This window comes from Drosophila albomicans, chromosome 2R (genome assembly GCF_009650485.2).
Source record: "Drosophila albomicans strain 15112-1751.03 chromosome 2R, ASM965048v2, whole genome shotgun sequence".
Taxonomy (NCBI): Eukaryota; Metazoa; Arthropoda; class Insecta; order Diptera; family Drosophilidae; genus Drosophila; species Drosophila albomicans.
The window spans coordinates 474,419-493,601 of NC_047631.2; the positions used below are offsets into that span (position 1 = coordinate 474,419).

Here is a 19,183-nt window from a genome sequence, read left to right on the forward strand (position 1 = left end):
GGGGTGGACCAAAATGCTTTTAGTCGGGAGGATGGTTATGGCCTTATGCTGCGGTGGTGACATCAGAGAAGTCGGCAGAGCCCCCTCAGGTGGTTGCTGTGGCGAGAACTGAAGGCGTTTGGATGGTGAACAGACTGGGCCGGTTCGCCCGTGTCCAGTCCGCTGACATCTCTGAAGCACTGACTTGCGTTTTCTTGGAAATACCGTCGCCATCCACGTGTCGGTTGGTTAGTTTAACCATGCCAGGGTAATTATAGTCGGCCGAGAATAACCTTTTTTACTTGTCGCCCGGTGGTTTAGGAAGAAATAAGTGATTGATAACGACTTGTCTAGGAGGACTTTGGACTTTGCTGTGAGGAGGGAAGTGGCAACGCACTGCACTTTCTCAACTTAGACTTAGATGACTGTTCCGTAAGCTGGCTTTGAAGCATCACAGAAGTTGTCATATTGCAGCTTACGGCTACCCTGGAATTGCACCCTGGGAAAGGGATGCGCGGGTGGTATTCCTTCAATTTACCCAGAATATCCAGCGGCAAAGGTTTATCCTAATCGAGAGTTTTCAGATTGATCTTCTACATGAACATCTTCGCAATCTGGGAAATAACTTCCTTCTTTGTATACGAATTCTCTATTGACAAAATGTCCTTCTACATGTTTCATGGCGAATACTCCACCTAAATGTTTAGAGAGCACTTCTGCTACATTTAGTTAAACGCACGGAAAAAATTTCCAAAAACACATCACTTATCCGTTTCACTAAAGAATTTCAAAAAATATTGCTCTATTTGGGCGGGCTCTTTTAAATCTAAGTTTCGCCCGAAAACTGGAGCAGTCTTCAAGTCTTCCATACAATTGCTGTATCCTACAAGATATACTGTCTATGAGTTTTACGTAAAAGATCGTAAAAGATATGGGCAAAAGTGTTGGTATATCTTAACGTTTGTTATCGTCCCACAATATATACTTTATTAGTTCAGAGATGCCATTTTCTGATCAAAAAAATTTGTTTTAGCGAAAAGTTATAATACCATCTTACCCTATAGGTAGCTGGAAATAAAATGATCAAATCTTAATATCATTCGCAATAGGCTTTGCATAGATTATCTTGTCTTAAGTGCGCTGCGCAAAACGACTACATATACTATATTGCACAATTTCTCTCTTTACTTCATGTGCACATTTTCATATTCTTCTTTTTGTTTTCAGTTGCACCTTTAAATATAAGATTGCTAGGTGCATATCAACCACTATCAGCGGGCCGAAGATATGACCTTCTATGTCAAAGTGCTGGATCGCGACCACCTGCCGTAATCACATGGTGGCAAAATGGTATTAGACTGGAAAAGACAACTGAAACTGTAAGCATCAAATAACTGTTTTAAAAACTTATTTACAATTTGATTATGACAAATCTAAAATTATACTTCTAACGTTGTTTGAGGAATCTAACGGAAATAGTGGTCGCTGATATTTTTAAGTTAAATAGTTTAAAAATGTTGATAATCCATTAAATTGTTACGAAATGGTATTGTTTTTAAATCAAATAGACCAATGTGTATTTCTTGCAAAAACAAATGTTTTAAATTCTAACTTCCTGACAGCAATACATATAAAAACTTGATATTTTCAACAAGATAATTGGAAATGGGAGGTCAAGGCTGAAACCGAGGTCTATGATTAGTTATTTGATGCATAAAACATTATGAACAAAATGAAGTTTTCGACTAGCTTTGCGAGTATCTAGTAGCTACCAAGGAAATGAAACGAAAATTGATAATTTAATTATTCCATTTCATATATATTTATGTATGTATACCTATATATTCCATTTCATTATTTGTAAATTCAATAATTTCAAGTAGCCTAGATATTGATCTAAATTAATTTTTATACGCGCAACCCGTACGGTGGAAGGAGAGCGTCTTCTCCTATAAGATATATATATTCTTGATGAGCGTCAACAAGCAAAACGATAAAGCCATATAATCTCATATAACTTTTATTTTTTAAAGACAGCACTTCCTTGTATATATAAAAGCAACTATAGTCTTTATAATTTCTGAAAATTTGGTTGCGATTAGGTAAAAAATTTAGAAGTTGTTTAAGAAATACTTTTGTGTGAAAAACACGACTACTTACTACACAGAGAGAAATAATCTTGATTTAAGATTTTTTTCAATCTTAAAAAGAACGATTTTGAAATAACATTTTAATGTTGAAACATATTTCAATGAAGATTTTTGTTTCTTAATTGCTGGAATTTCCTTTTTTTTAATTAGTATTAAATCATTGTTATAATTGTATTGAAATGTATTAAAAAAAATAGACAACAATATAGATGTGTAAATATATGTCGGAGTATGTTCTGCAAATAAAGGATGATGCAACATGCACACATGCACACGATACGCACTTGCAACTACGCAGTGTCAATGTAACATAAGAAGATTCTTGAGAGAGTGTGCATATGCGCGGACGCGTTTATTGATACGCTAATAGTGCACCGAGTTGTTTAAATAGTATTCACAGTCTGCAAATATAGAAAATATTACCAATCGCTACTCGGCAAGTAGAGTCACTCACTCTGCATCATATTTCTGCCGCTCGAGCCCAGGCGGCCGGAGTTTAGGTGGTTTTATATCGGCGGCCCAAGCGTGGGCCGTGGGTCCGGGTAGGAAAGGGGCAGAGGTACACCATCTCTCGCTCAGTTGAGTAAGTCACTCACTCTCCTTTTCTTGCGAATCTCTTTGTTTGATGTTTTCACTTGTGACCACTACACTTTGCATTTTGCAATCTCGTTGCACTCTGGCAGCTGTCAGACGATCAGCTGGCGGCAGTGCTGGTCAGCGGTTGCGGAGTGCAACCGGTGGAGCCAAAATAAGCAGCTGAGTGGTGAGCATAGCGAAGTGCCAAGCCACTGCATATACGACCCAGAGCAGAGACACGAACCAAAGGGAGGAAAGAAACGCGGCAAACTTTCAGGAGCTACAGAAAGAGCTGCATCAAATTTAAGCGGCTGCCATAGCAGAATCATGAGCTAAAGGTCGTGGATCTGACATATTACCAACCTCTGGATGCTGCTTTGTTGAACGAACCATATAGAAGCATTCAGAATCCAAGCTACGTAGAAGACGCGAAAGGAAAGGCGTCAATATGGGTATATGGCCTAGAACAGCCTCAGATTACTAATGTGCGCTTATCCCGTGGTTTCGTGCGGGCTAGATGGGGAAACCAGTGGCTATACAGCTGCTATCTGGCTCCCAGTCTTACCTTCACAGAATTCGCATCCATCATGGAGGAGATAGCACTCGACTTTAGGGGAAAGCCACAGGTGATCATCGCTGGGGATTTCAATGCCTGGGCGGAGGAATGGGGTAGCAGGCGGACAACCGCCCGAGGACAAACAGTGTTGGAAGCCCTTGCCACATCAGACCTGGCCCTCATGAACAATGGCGACCAACACACTTTCGCCAGAGCTGGCACTGGATCGGAAACTTTCGCTGGATCCTTTGTAGTTCCCAACTGGAGTGACAACGCAGAGGTAAGCGCCGAGTTGCTCATGCGCTCAATCACGGATGCCTGCGACGCTGCGGTGTGAAGATCATGCATAAGACACCACGTACCAGTATTCTGGTGAAACCAGCAGATCGCAGACGCAAGAAGGCGATGTATAAGATCGCGAAGGATCCTGCAACAATCAAGAGGCAGAGCTGATTTATCGCAGGTTAATCGCAGGCTACTGAAAAGTCCATCCTGAGCAGCATGAGGGACAAATTCCTAGAACTTTGCAACGAAGCCGATAGAGCCATCTGGGGATGTGGTACTGAAAAAACTCAAGCCAAATGTCTGCGCAGTGCCGCAGAGAGGAGGGCGTCCATAATGGCAAAGTGGGTGCGCTGTTCACGGGCGCATCCACTGTTCCTTTAATGGAAGATCACGTTGAGCACCGGCCAAATCGTGTGCTGAAGATGGCGATTAGGCTCAATCCGGAGTGCTTTGCAGAAGTTTTGGAAAGTGTATGAGGCAAGGTGTCTTCCCGCGCAGACTGAAATTGCAGAATCTGGTGCTGATCCCAAAACCTAACAAGTCACTAGATTCGCCGTCGTCCTACGGACCGATTTGTCTGCTCGATACAACAGGCAAAATATTGGAGCGGCTTGTGAGCCATAGGCTAGAGGAGTCTATCCGTCAAGCAGGAGATGTGTCACCCATGCAATACGGATTCAGAAAGCAGCACTCAACCGTAGACGCTATCTCACAAGATATAGCAGATATAGCTAAGAGAGTCAGGCAGAAGATGACGTGTTGCGTGGTGCAAAGGAGTACTGCATAGTCATGACTCTTGACGTCAAGAACGCCTTCAATTCTGCAAATTGGAGCTGTATTATAGGCGCCTTAAGGCGGTTCAATACCCCGAGCTACCTAATGGGAATAATTGAGGACTACTTTAGGAAACGCTTTCTGAGGTATAGGACGGATAACGGAACCAAATCGTTCAACATCACTGGAGGTGTTCCGCAAGGATCCGTGTTGGGCCTGCTACTGTGGAACATCATGTACGATGACATATTGCGCCTTGACGTTCCAGAGTGTGCAACCATTGTCCGCTTTGCAGACGATGTGGCCTTAGTGGTTGCCACTGTCCAAGATTGGCTCGCGACAGTGGGACTGCAATTAGCTGATCACAAGACTGAAGCGGTCCTGATAAATAGTCGAAAGATCATGTGGTTAGAGCAACAATGCTCTACGGCGTTCCAGTATGGGTGCAATGATGCAGTCGACCTATCGACTCTGCGCGTTGCGGGTCTGCAGTGGCTTCAGGACCATATCGGATGACGCCGCTTTAGCAATAGCTGGCATGACGATGGATACTCTGGCGATAGAGAGGTCTTATAGTTACAGGAGTAGAGGGCCAATTTTAAGACAGAGTGCCTAAGGAAATGGCAAGAGCCATAGTGAGCGACGAGAGCTTAAAGGAGAGAGAAGATGTAGAGTCACGACGGACTCTATTGTGAACCACATGCTGGAGAAAGAAGAGTACTGATCAGCGGTATGCAGCTATGCAGAAAAAGTGACCACCGCACTACGGACTCTAGAGAGGGAACGTACTCGCAGGCGAAGCGGAGGGGAGTGAGCTCTTGTCAAGGTCTCGTGAACCAATACCACACGGCAGTACACGAGAATTTCCTTGACAGTTCCTTTCTATCTTCTATCTATTGTTTTATTTTCTGTTAAATTTATATAATAATAATAATAATAAAAAAAAAAACGAAAAAGTGTCAATGTGCCGATACGCACCTACAACTACGCAGTGCTAATGTGCCGACACGAGATGCTGCTTTACTCACTCTCCGACATATATATATATAAAAAACAAGTAAGAAAGCTACAGTCGAGTGTGCTCGACTGTGAGATGTCCGCTACCCATTTTGAATGAATGCAATATATTGCGGTATTTTTTTTTTCAAAATTTACCAAAATACTACAAAAATACTAAAAAATATACTAAGCAATATATTTGGTATATCGATATAGTACCGCATTCAAAATATACCATAGACGAAATAATATACCAGATTGTCAGCCAAAGCAACTAAGACCCCTTTTGTAAGTAGGTGATTTTTCCCATACAAAAGTAATTCTTTAATAACTTCGACAATTTTTATCTGCAACCAATGTTTAACGAATCATCACTAATATAGTTATTATTGTATATATAATATTAAAATTCGTAACTCTAGCTTTTAAATTACGTGGCAAAAATTTGAAAAAAACTTGATCTGCGTGCAAACATACCAAATGCTGTCGAATGCTGCGTTGTCAAGATGGAACACAACGCCCTTACGATTCACCATGGCTCGCCGCTTCTGTTTAAGAGCAATCTTCAATCGCTCCAGTTGTTCACAGTAGAGGTCAGAATTGATGGTTTGGCCATAGGGCAACACTTCATAATGGATAATTCCTCTGATAACCGACTATACACTCAGCAACACCTTCTGAGCCGTCAGTCCTGGCTTTGCCACCGTTTGAGACGACGTGCTTTGACCAGGATCTTTTACGCTTTATGTTATCCATTTTTCATCACCAGTGACTAACCGATCCAGAAATGAGTCAAGTTTATTACAGTGCAGTCAAAAAGGTTTTTTTGGGATAACTCATGAGGCACCCATACATCGAGCTTTTTTGGTAAATTTTTCGACTTTAAATGCCTATGGACGGTTTCCATGCTTAGTTGCAGCTCCTCTGCGATGGTTCTAATAGTCACATGACGATCTCGATCCACTATTTCCATGATTTTCTCCGTATCAACCGTCACTGGTCGTCCGGAAGGCTTGGGTGTTTCGGTATCAAAATTGCAACTTCGGAATCGCCTAAACCACTGCTCGGCGTTTTGACATATATATATGACATTTTAAAGGTGATGCCAATACCTTTCAAACGATATACAGCATTGCCATATACGATTATATTTGACTTCACAAGCGAAGCGCGAAATTTGAATGTAAAAACCCGTATGTCCTTAAGAATAATACTGGTCTGTTTTACTTTTGTTGGCCACACTCTCTTACCAGTGTTGCCAACTCTTAGTGGACAATTATACCAGTGAAGGCAAAAAAAATAGACAAAAATAACTAGATTTTTTTCAAAAATAGTAAATTAAAATAGCCGTTAGTTGTAAATAACAAAATCTTATATTTTTGTTAATTAAGTGTTGATTATTTTATGATATTTCTTCGTTAAGCAAATTGCTTAAAATTTGCCCAATTTCTTCCTCCTCGGTACTTAAATACTTTCCCATTGTACCAATCTGTGAAAGACACTTATGGGGGAAGTCGTACTGAAAACAGCATTTTTCAGCTCGTTGCAATCCATATCTGAAAAAAATGACTACCAGGTTCACCTGGCTAAAAACTTATTCTACCATTGCATTTGTCCATGGTAAGCTTAGGAGCATGATAGAAAGTGAAGCCAAATCGTTAAATGGAATATTTCTTCCAGCGTATTTGTACAAATTAACTTCGGTCCAAAATAATGAGAGATAAATGAATATTAGCATACTGATTCAGTATAGGATCGATTTTATCGGTAGGCGTGTTAAAGAATTTCAAAATATTCAATAACTTAATAACTTAACTGGTTTTAAACAATTCTACTCCAAACAAATGTAGATTTCAAAATGATCTGGTTGTCTGATGTAAACGCATTATACGTCCTTAAATTGAAGGATCCTTCAATCAAGCATATATTTTAAGAATTTTTCGTAAGCGACCGCACAAACACAAAAATCAGTGAAATTGAATGTTGAGAAAATTCCAAGTACCCGAAAGCTAGAAAGGGGTAAATAATATTTTAGTATTTAAATAAAAAATTCGGTCAACGAAATCAAATCAAAATTTGGTAAACGTGGTGTGTATGTATCGATAGCCACATACAATGTCTCTATTGCCAATGTACGATTTCCGAAAATTAAATTTGGAGGTCGACTGTTTTTTAGTCGACTTTAAATAAATGAATATAATCAAATATTACAAATTATTTAAAATATCCTGCAAAAGAGTGGTTTCCAGATTTAAGTCATGCAAAATAGCCAAATCTGGCAAGAAATTAGCCAAGTTGGCGACACTGTCTCTTACCTGTTTCGAATGAGGAACTACTGATTTGACAGCCACATAAATTCCAGTATCGAAGAAGTATCGCGACTCTAGTGTCAAAATTATGTTTTCTATTCGATTTTTGTTGATTTTCGGGGGCAAAAATTGGCTTGTCAAAATTCGAAACAAACTTGATTGGCTAGCAAAATATAACAAGTGATGTCGAATTATATCTATTATTAAAAATAAACAACCTATTATTCCGAACTTATATATTAAGTGAAAGTGAAGAGAAACATCAAGATGGTCAAATAAAAATAGAACGTTTGGGACATTTTCCCCGTGAAGAAAAATAGCATTAATTAATAGTAGCAAGACTATGTAGGCAATAATATGTGGCGGGGATCGCATATGCATGCTGACCCGCTAAAAACTCCCCTTTCGCTGTTTCAGGGCGGAATTTCCCAGCCCGGAACCGCATTTGAGTGCGCATAACTTCAGGCTGGGCGCTCTGGTGTTTTTAGCTCATGTTCCACCTGCGTCCAGGCGCCTCTTTTTGCGTCGGAGGATTCTCTCGACGTGTATCGTTATTATTTTCCAGTTTTGCTCGTTACTTACGAGCAGATTTGCAACGTTTTGTGGTCTCCAGATTCCATCGATCTGCGATTCAAGTAGCTCTCTTTCTGTTTGCCACTGAGTGCATGAGAAAAAAGTATGCTCTGCGTCATCTATATCGGCATCGCCATACACGCAGCTTGGCTGTTGGCGTAGTCCTCTTTGGTGCAGGTACTTTCCGAAGTATCCGTGCCCAGAAAGCGGCTGTGTCAAATAATAGTTTACTTCGCCGAAGTCTCGGTTGCTCCATATTTTTACGTCAGGTATTTGTTTGGCAGTCCACCTACCGGTTTCTTCGTTTGTCCAGCGATCTTGCCACTGTTGCATAGTTTCCTCTCTGGGGTCGGTGTCAGATTCTTGGTTATTTTGGCGCTTTAGCCAGGTGCGCCGTCGCTCTCTGGCCTTCAGGTCTATAGGGATTTCGCTGCTAATCACCAAGACTGCTGCTGTCGACACTGTCCGGTATGCGGATGTTACTCTAAGTGCCGCCGTCCTCTGAACGGCCACACAGTGTTTTGCATTTTTTGTGTTATGGTCAGGGTGTCTGCCATGCTTCAGAGCCGTAAAGCAGTATCGAGTTTACTGTTGACATCAGCAGTTTACGCTTACCCTCAGTTGGGCCACCAACGTTTGCCATCAGCTTACTGAGTGATGCCACTGCCCTTGACGCTTTTTCCACTGTATGGTGTATTTGGGTCCAGAAAGTCATTCTTGGGTCGATACGGATGCCTAAGTAGTTGAGCGATAATTTTGTTTTTATTATGTCGTCGCTCACGTGCATGTTCACTTCGAGAGGATGTGCCGTTTTGTTAAAATTATTAGTTCAGTCTTCTCTGTGGCGAGCTTTAGACCATGGGTTTCAAACCAAGCCATTGCTCGCATCATGACTTGGTTTAGCTTCCGCTGCGCTTCCGTCATGTCGCGTGCCTTGATGATGGCGGCGATGTCGTCGGCGAACCCGACCAGGTTGCAGTCGTCTGGCATTTCTATTGAGAAGATGCTGTCATAGCTAGCGTTCCACAGGTCCGGGCCGAGGATAGAGCCCTGTGCTGCACCCGAAGTGACGGTCTTTCGCCTGGTCCCACTTTGCGTCTGGTATATCAGCTCTCGGTTGCTTAGGTAGCTGCGGACCATGCGCATCAGGTAGGCTGGTGTTCCGAAGCGATTTTCTAGCGCGTCGATGACGTCAGTCCATCGCAGACTGTTGAAGGCGTTTCTAACGTCAAGGGCGGCCAGGAGCACTATTTTTTTGGAATAGGCGTTTCCTCTCTGTGCATCGCTTACCGCTTCTATGACGCACTGCAGTGCTCCAGCTGTCGATCTACCTGGTCGAAAGCCATGCTGTCTATTTGATAGGCCACCTGCCATTTCTATGGCTGTAGATAGCCGAGGTTTTAACAATCTTTCTAGCAGTTTCCCCGCTGTGTCGAGCATGCATAGCGGTCGATATGCACTTGGGGTAGCTGGGTCTCCTTTCCCTTTATCTATTAGCATTAGGTGCTGTCGCTTCCACACCTCTGGAAAAATTCCTTCCATCAAGCAAGCATTATACATGTTTAGCAGGATTTCCGGGCGTGCGTCTGCTATGGATGGAATCCCATCGGGTCCGGGTGCCTTGTTGTTTTTCAAAGATTTTGCTGCCGATCTGAGTTCATTCTCTGTAAAGAAAGGAACCTCTTCGAGGGCGGGCATCTCTGGGTCGGTGCGTCGTTTGTGCTGTGGGAAGAGCGTGTTGACTATATTGGCCATGACGTTTTCGTTGAGCTCCGGAGTCGGCCTTTTGCGCTCCTAGCTTGCGCGCGTTACGATTTTGTAGCCGAGACCCCACGGGTTGGTATTTATGTCGTTTCGCAGCTCTTCCCATTTGCTCTTTTTGCTGTGGACAATGGCAAGTTTAAGGCGCTTTCTAGCTTCGAGATCTGGCTCTAGTCATTTTCCTTCTCGCGCGTAGGCAGGCTCTTCGGAGCTCCGCGATCTGTTCGTTCAACCAGTAGGCAGCTTTCCTTTTAAGGAAGCTCGTCGTTTTGGGCATCGCTGCGCACAAGAATGTTCTATGGCGCGCATGGTGTGGCGTACTGTGCTTCTTGCGTCCCTAGGGTCTACGGCTGTTTCCATACTTGCGTCTAGTACTTCGATGAGTTTCTCGGTGTCCAGTTTTTTCGCGATCCACCTTCGGGTGATTTTCTTATTTTGATCGGGCCGACGTCTATGGTTTGAGTTTATGGAGAAGCAGATATACTGGTGGTCACTGCCCGTGTAGTCCTCCAGTACACCCCACTCCTGTAGTTTGCTCGCTGCTCTTTCTGTCACCAGAGTGATGTCTGGGATTGTACCCTCGCATCCTGGTCTGCAAAAAGTGGTGTGTGACCCTTCATTTGCGACCACTAGCCCGAGCCTGGCAGCCAAATCAAGTACCCGTCTGCCCCGGGGGTTTCTTGTCGTCATGCCCCACTCGATGGCTCTAGAGTTGAAATCACCCGCGATGATCAAGTCTCCGCCAAGCTGCTGTGCTTGGTCTTCTATTGCGTCTAGCTTCGTCTTAAATTCATTTATACTGTCACTAGGCGTCAGGTAGCAGCTCATGATATTACAGATTTTAGTTTGTGCCCATACGAAGCCTTGTCCGGCACCGCTTCTTGTGACGGTGAAGTTGTTTATGTTTGGCAGCCAGATGGCTGCCGTCCCGGTGTTGTCAGTTAGGAATGTACCATTGTTGAGAGTCTTGTACTGCTCACTGATGATGACAACATCAACCGCCTTCTCTAGCACGAGTTGAGAGAGAAGCGAGTCGGCTGTTTTGCTCCGGTGCATGTTTGCTTGGAGGATCTTCATGTTTGGGCTCTTACCGATGCACATTTGCTGGAGGCAGGGATGTGGTCAACTGGTTTCAGTCCGGCAGTGACGCACACGCACGCAGCATTTTGGGGGATTTTTGCATTCCTTGTACTTGTGTCCAATTTCGCCGCACCGGATGCAAAGGTTTCTTCTGTCTGGGCCTTTGCACTCTCTTTGGGTGTGACCCGACTCGAAGCATCTAAAGCAGCGCGTGGGAATTGTTTGCATGCGCATTCTGGCGCGAATCCAGCCAACAGTTAATTTTTCTGCTTTGAGAAGCGTCTCTGCAGCTTCAGTTTGGAGTGTGACATATGCTCTCACTTGTTCCCGACTATTTGGTTTTGTCACCACTACTTTTAGTCGGTCCCCTATGTCCGGGAGGATCTTCTGTATGGCTTCCTCGACTTCGTTGGCTGTAGTGAGTGCGTCTAGATCCCGGATTTCCAGTGTGCTCGTCGGTTTGAGTTCTTTTACTTCCGCTGTTTTTTTGTAGGACACCTTTGATTTTGTTAATGAAATCGGTGCTCACTTGGGTGCCTTTTTTCATTTCTAGTAGTAGCGCTCCAGACATTGTTTTCCGAACTGCATGAATTTTAATGTCAGCGTCGTTTGGGTCCACAGTTTCCTTAAGGCTTTTAAGTATGTCTGCATAAGTGTGTCCTTCGTTTGGTTTCACAAGAAGGGCTTCATTTTTTGGCCGTCTTTTTTTGAGTGCTGCCTTTCTCTGAGTTTGGCTTGACTCCTGAGGGTTTATTTTGTTCGCCGCCAGTTGTTTGTTTGGGAGCGCTGGATTTTTGCTTCTGTGCTTTATCAGCCTTTGACTGCACAACCTGCCAGTTTGCGCCTGTGCTCGTGGCGCATGGTTTCTTTGTGTTTGGTGAGTCGACGTCCACTGGGCTTGGGAGGGGCCGTTTTGACTGCGGAGCGGCAGAGGTTTTCGGCGTAGTCGATTCATCCACATTGTTTTTTTTTATGTCACTTATGCGTTTACCTTCAGCCTCCTGGCTTAGCCAGTTTCGTCGGTATGTTTCCACTTGGTCGAGGATTTCATCGAGTTCGCCGACTCCTTGTTTAACATCTCTAGAAATGTTTTTTTGGATCTTCATTGCGGCTTTCATGTTCCGCAAAACCCGCCGGCACTCTTGCAGTGCATTTTCTTCTTCCCGTCGCATCTTTTGTATGAATTCTTGCCGTGGGGAAGAGTTGATCCCTGTTTGTTGCGCTGGATTTGCGTTGGTTTTTTTGCGATGTGAGTGGTGCTGCATCGTGTGGAATCCTTGGTGTTTCTATGTCACCTAGCCTCGAGAGTAGAACATTTCTAGGTGTGCTATCTTCGTTTTGTTGTAGCTTGGGCTTGCTCGTGCTCAGGGAGTCAGCTTTTGTTTGCTTCCATGGCGTCAGCTTGCTTAGGTGGTGTTCTCGCTGTTTTCGTGTTTTTGTTGAAGATATTTTCTTCCATCTCTTTCTCTTTTGTTTGTGTGGTTTTTGTTGTTTGTATGTTCATTCTATATGGGTCCAAACTTTAGGCCGCTATCTCCTCGCGTATGTACAGTTACCTTGTTTCGTCCCCATGGGTCCCTTTGCAAGCAGTGAGGTCCATGCGATGGGTTGATGCGAGCTCTTATGAAACTCGTATTCAGAGCCAGGACGGCGTTAAGCAGGAGTGAAACTCAACTGCACCTGTACCATCAAATCAACGATGATCACGAGTCGAACGTACCTAAAGACTCGCTACGTTTTAATAGGGCGGAGGTAACCTTGGCATTTGCCCATCAGCCATTTCGCCAGGGGTTCAAGCTGGGTACTGAGGTGAAAGATTGCCTTGGTTATCAGCGAGCGAATCTTCTTTTGTGTCTCCCGATCCGGAGAAAGACATGTTTGATAGCCGTCCAATGTGGAACAGACGCTAACCAGTTTGCCGCCCGATTCGGGAACAGACGCATGCTGGATTTTTTTTACGCCTTCTCACCTTAGCTAAGAAGCTATCGGATGATAGCTGCTTATTTGCCAGGGTCGCCGCGAGGAGGCGGTGAGATGCTTGAGACACGTGTGTATGGATCACGCTGGACTTCGCCAAGTTAAAGCCGATCAGACGCTTTGCCATAAAAACAATGCCTCCGACCCCTTGCGCTGGATAATAATAATAATAATAATAATAATAATAATAATATAATAATAATAATTAATAATAATAATAATAATAATAATAATAATAATAATAATAATAATAATAATAATAATAATAATAATAATTAATAATAATAATAATAATAATAATAATAATAATAATAATAATAATAATAATAATAATAATATATAATAATAATAATAATAATAATAATAATAATAAAAATAATAATAATAATAATAAAATAATAATAATAATAATAATAATAATAATAATAATAATAATAATAATAATATTTTTTAAGCGACACATCTGATAATCCATATTAAGAATGAAGACCACGGTCTGAGTAACAGAGACAAGAGGGCCGCATATCAGGAAGTGATCGAGAGATAAAGCCATTAAGTCCGTAGAGCCCATCGACTTGGGATTATCCACCATGAATTCAGATACGCCTCGATCTTGGACAGAAGAGTGTAGAAATGCTTGCTTCCTATAGTCCTCCTAAGTATGGGCCGTTCGTGGGGTTGAAAAGCTATGATTAACTTTTATTGTGCAATCTCGGTGCAATCTCGTGTCGCTTCCAGAAGGCCTTTCCGTTGCCAGAGTATATCAATAGAGCCCCTATGCCGTGGAAAATTGGATTAATGTTTCGTATGTGACTGGAGGTTTGTATTGGTTGCTTTGAGCTTAAGTAGTGTGAGCTCACCGAAAGAAACCGTGATGCCTATTAGAAATCCCACAGGAGGCTGGGCGAGTAGCGATGCAGACAGAGCCAGCACGTTTGCCAACCATCTTAAAAAAGTATTCCAACCAAATCCTGCCACGAGTGCGTTTACTTTGCCGACTTTCCCAAATGAGCCTCAGCTTCAAAATGAGCCCATCGAATTTCGCCCAAATGAAATCGTTAGCATCATCAAAAATCAACTGAATCCGAACAAATCCCCGGGCAACACTCTACTCCCGCAAGCAAATGAAGTGACATATCTAGGAGTACACCTCGACAGAAAACTCACATTGAAGCCAAAAGAACACACCTTAAGCTAAAAACCAGCAGCCTTCATTGGCTTATAACGCTCGGTCTCCCCTTAGCCTTGAATATAAAGTCCTGCTGTATAACTCGGTACTAAAACCTATATGGATGTACGGTGGCCAGTTATGGGGGAATGCCAGCAAAAGTAATATTGACATAGTCCAGCGAGCTCAGTCGAAGATCTGGAGAACCATAACCGGGGCACCGTGGTACGTTCGCAACGAAAACATACAACGCGACATAAACATTCTACCAGTTAAATAAGTGATTGCAAAACAGAAGGAAAAGTACTTTACCAAGCTGCTGTTGCACCCTAACCACCTGGCGAGAGGTCTAACAAGGTTGAGCAACGAATGACGTCTTCGTCATAATGACTTACATACCTAGCGACCGACTTGAGTGACACGTAACCAGAATGCAGTCTTAATACACTGTTAGCGAAATTTTAATGTTAAGATTCGTAAACTTATTGTTAGTCTCAAAATTTAGAAGAAGATTCAATAAATAAAAGCAAAGTCCACAAAAAAAAAAAAAAAAGCTTCAACAAATTTAATGCCATCCGTTTCATATATTTTTAACTTTCATTCCACCAAAAGTATGGCAGTTTAGGCGATAACTCATGGTGTCGGACTTATCGGTCGCTCACCAAAACGAAAATTGTTGTTGCCGACGCCAAAAATTTTATTTGCAAATTTGAGGTGGAGTCAGAAATTAGTCCTTTTAAAAGTAATTACAAGCCTAATTGATATTCTGGCGGCATAAAGAACGACGAAAAAAGATTTCTTGTTCTTCCTTGGGTTTTTTACGAATAAAGGTTGAAAACAGTTCTGGTTACAACCAGTATTCATTCAGAAATTATGATGTTTTCCGGAGCAAGTCTTTGTTCAGGCTCCTGCTCCTGCTCTAGGTTGAAAAGGTCGTTGTCTTGGTGGAGGTGCTGATTAGTTGGGCGTGGTGTATAGCAGAGTCTTGAATTGCTTAAGTGGTACAGGGGTAATTGACATTTGGTAAGAAAGGGTTTCAATGATTGCGCAGCAAACTATATAAATGCAATGCATTCCTTGGTTCTTTTACAGCTAAAAGACGTAGAAAATCTCCACTGAGCCCCCGTAAGCATACTTTCTTAGAAGAGCTTTGCCTCCACAGCTGTTCGGTAACTCTTTTATTGGGTCAGAAGAATTTTCCTATACGTCAACTTGGTTAAGGATTAATGGCAGCTGATAGTACACCATTTAATAGAATTCCATAATGGACGAACTACTTTAGGTTAACGACTTGATACTCGAGAATGGTTAGATCTCTCTTATCTGCATAATAACTGTTAGACGTCTGAAAATAACTTTCCAGTTTATCGCAGAGTTGTATGATTCCACCACTGTTTTCGCTTCGCCAACTGTGTACGTATTGCCAACGTAAGTTAGTTAAATCTAATTTTCAAACGGACTGACGCGCATGGCTATATTGTCTCGGCTGTTCATGCTGACCTAGAATATATATACTTTATGGAGTCGGAGAAGGCTCTTCAACTTGTTACATGCATTTCCTACATTGCTACTCAAAGGGTATCAAATGGACTAATATAACGCGTTAATAAAATTATATTCACCTTACAATTGAGTGAATGTGGAAAAATCCAATACGCAACTTAAAAGCTATATTAGACTTTTGATGCAATCAATTGAATTTCGATCAAATTAAAACTGAAAAGTTTTTCAACAAAAAATTGTATTAACTGCAGCTATTTAGTATTTTTTAGCCTTTATATTTCCTGTGAGGATTCTACCAAATTGATCCAATAAACTTTCCATTTTTATTTTCACATTTTAGACATCAAGTGACGGAAATCAAACGACCAGTACGCTTTCTATCAATTTAAGTAAGACCGATTCCGGAAAATTTTTATCATGTAAAGCATATAACCATGCTGTCCCATCTGATCCTTTAGAAGATGGATGGAAATTGGATATACAATGTAAGTATAACATTACTAAATGTAACAATCACAGAAGGTATCTCCGTCACTTTTATTAAAATAAATGTAACAATCACAAGAAGGTTATTATAACTTTGTGCCGGCAGGAAATGTATGTATGTAACAGGTAGATGGAGGTTTCTCCGACCCTATAAAGTATATATATTCTTGATCAGCGTCAACAGCCGAGATGATCTAGCCATGTCCGTCTGTATGAACGCCTAGATCTCAGAGACTATAAGAGATAGAGCTATAATTTTTATCTACAGCATTTGTTATGTTTGCACGCAAATCAAATTTGCTTCAAGTTTTTGCCACGCGCACTTCCGTCCCCGCAAATTAACAAAAATCGAATAACAAGATTAATTTTAAAGCTGGAATTTTGGTATATACAATAATAACTATAGTAGTTGTGATTGCTGGTTGCGATCAGATATTGTCGAAGTTATTAAAGAAATACTTTTGTATGGGCAAAAACGCCTACTTACTCGGGGTATTTTTGGTATATCCTTTTATTCAAAATGGGTAGCGGGTATCTCACAGTCGAGTACACTCGACTGTAGCTTTCTAACTTGTTTTGTATGCTGAAGAGCGTATGGTGTTTTGCCCACATGAAAATTGGTTTTGCACACACTTTCATATTACATTACTACACTACTTACACTTTTCCTTTGCAATTTTAAATATTCTTGTGCTCTTGCTGAGTTTAGAAATTTTATCTGAAACACGGTTCTATTCGTCCGGTCATCCACGAATGCGATGGCAGGGGATTTCATAACCTGCGTCGATGGCGAGCTAGACTATTGCCTCGTCGGGTGCATCTTATATCTCCCGTGACCGGGGTTCTTCATTGCCAAAACGCTCGCTTGAGCGATGAGACAATTCGACACCACTTCAGACCGCCACTGTCCGGGATCGATGGCGAAGACCCTGGCCTTCCACCGTACGTAGGAATAGGGTCTTTCCAGACTTTAAACCTGCCACATAGACTTATGAAGTGAAGAGTCACGACATTGCAATGGAGCGTTTCCATTCTTCCTGTGACCAATCATCCCTCGAGAAGAAAGCTAGACGTTGGATGTAAAAGCACTTTCAAGATATTTGTGGCATTGTGTGGTCCCGAAACCAATATTTGCAACTTCCTAAACAGAAAGGGGTTTACCATTGTTAAAATTACTAAACTTACGTTGTTTCGCCCATATACTCTTTTCTAATTTGCATCAATATTCATCGTCACTATTAAACGCCTCTATACCGATCTGATCTTTTTAAACACTTTTGATGTGAAGTGAAGGACAACATTGGATAATTATTGGCAAAAACTATATTAATAAAAAAACTAAAAATATTATATCCATCATAGCATATTTACGATTATTCATTATAATACACTTAAAAATACGCAATATAATTTTGTCATTTGAGAGATAAACGCTTTACTTATCTGACTATACTTCTGCTGATTTGGAACTGAAATCATGGAGGTAACGGAGTTGCCTTACCAAAAGATTAGTGCGCAGGCTTCTATAGTAGTTGATATAGAAGGTGTATCACAATAGTGGTTTGTAGTGAAATTTACATAGTGTATTGAAAATTACTTATAACATAGTGTATTCTTCTTCATAATGTAGTCTTCGAAGATCTGACCGCATACAATAACGTACTTGGCAAACCGATAAACAAGAGAATATAATTCAGAGCTCTCTCGCTCACGACCCTTCTCGCTCCAACCAACAAAATACAAAGTAGTTCTTCGATGCTCGGCCATACGAAAGAGTTTTAAATAGCGAGTGATCGAAAATAGAAATTTAAGCTGCGGCTCATTTTTAATAAAAGCAAAATATTGTGGTATTTAATTTATGATATACTATTAATTTGGCCACAAAATGGTAAATATATACCGAAGTAGGTATATTAATACAGTACTTCATTTAAAATATACTATAGAGTGCAGAATATACCAAATTGTCACCCAAAGGAACTATGAATCCTCTATAGTACGAGTATTCCCCATACAAACGTTTTTCTTTAATATTTTCGACATTTTTAGGAATGATAAAGACTGTAGATATTATTTTATGTACCAAAATTCGCAACTCTAGCTATAAAATTACACTTATTCGATTTTTGTCGATTTGCGGGGGCGGATGTGGGAGTGCCAAAAATTAGAGACAAACTGGATCTGCCTGCAAACATAACAAGCGCAGTCGAAATTATATCTCTATCTCTTATAGTCTCAGATCTAGGTGTTCATTCAGACGGACGGACAGACGAGGATGGCTTTATCGTCTCGTCTGTTTACCCTGATAAAGAATATACATATATATATACATAATATGGTCCGAGATGACTCCTTCTGGCTGTTACTACCACCCTATGGGTAGCAGCATGTATAAAAAATAGATTTTTATATTAGTGTTCACTCAACAGTATCGCCTCGGCTGTTGTTGCTAAAAAATTGCAGCTACATTTAAGTGCTATGTTTTAAATAGTCCTTCCAACCATATAATTTAATTGCATAACTGTTTTTTTTATGTATTTTGTTCGTTTCAATTTGTGTTTTAAAAAAGCCCAACATTTTGAAATATAGTAATATTATATATACTCGTAACTATTACTTTCTATATCTTACATAGAATAATCGTACTTATTTATATAGTGCCCACTTGGAAGCCTGATTGTATTCTATGTTTTTAATATTTATATGTAACCATATGTCACGATGACGTATATATATATAGTTTAATGTATCCTATTCTATGTAATTAATTTAGATATTCCTGAAGCCTACGTTCGTTTGGGTACATCGTTAGAAGCCAATGCCTTGCGAGAGGGAACTGATGTTTACTTTGATTGCTTGGTAATTGCCCATCCTCAGGTGTTTCGTATTGAATGGCGCCATAATGTAAGTATTTTCTATAGATGTAATGCTGAAGTAATACATTGCAGGTAAAAGCCTGTTATCTATAACATAAGACAAACAAAAGCTAGGGTAGAAGGGCAGATCT

At 41.2% G+C, this 19,183-nt stretch overlaps 1 protein-coding gene and 1 long non-coding RNA gene across 6 annotated transcripts in view; one reads left to right on the forward strand and one right to left on the reverse strand.

Annotated features, from left to right (window-relative positions):
* Positions 1 to 19,183, forward strand: part of LOC117573212 (hemicentin-1) — a 100,657-nt gene that overhangs the window by 60,790 nt on the left and 20,684 nt on the right. For all 4 annotated transcript variants that reach the window (XM_052006623.1, XM_052006621.1, XM_052006622.1 and 1 more), the window contains 3 exons: positions 1,207 to 1,358; positions 16,031 to 16,175; positions 18,950 to 19,080. In XM_052006623.1, coding sequence (XP_051862583.1) covers positions 1,207 to 1,358; positions 16,031 to 16,175; positions 18,950 to 19,080 — 428 coding nt within the window. The remainder of the gene's footprint in view (positions 1 to 1,206; positions 1,359 to 16,030; positions 16,176 to 18,949; positions 19,081 to 19,183) is intronic.
* Positions 7,273 to 7,846, reverse strand: LOC127565867 (uncharacterized). Of its 2 annotated transcripts, none has more exons than XR_007955262.1 (2): positions 7,635 to 7,846; positions 7,273 to 7,328 (listed from the first exon to the last, which is right to left on the reverse strand). It is a non-coding gene; the product is annotated as an uncharacterized LOC127565867 (long non-coding RNA). The 2 variants fall into 2 exon arrangements; XR_007955263.1 differs by lacking the exon at positions 7,635 to 7,846 and adding an exon at positions 7,434 to 7,567.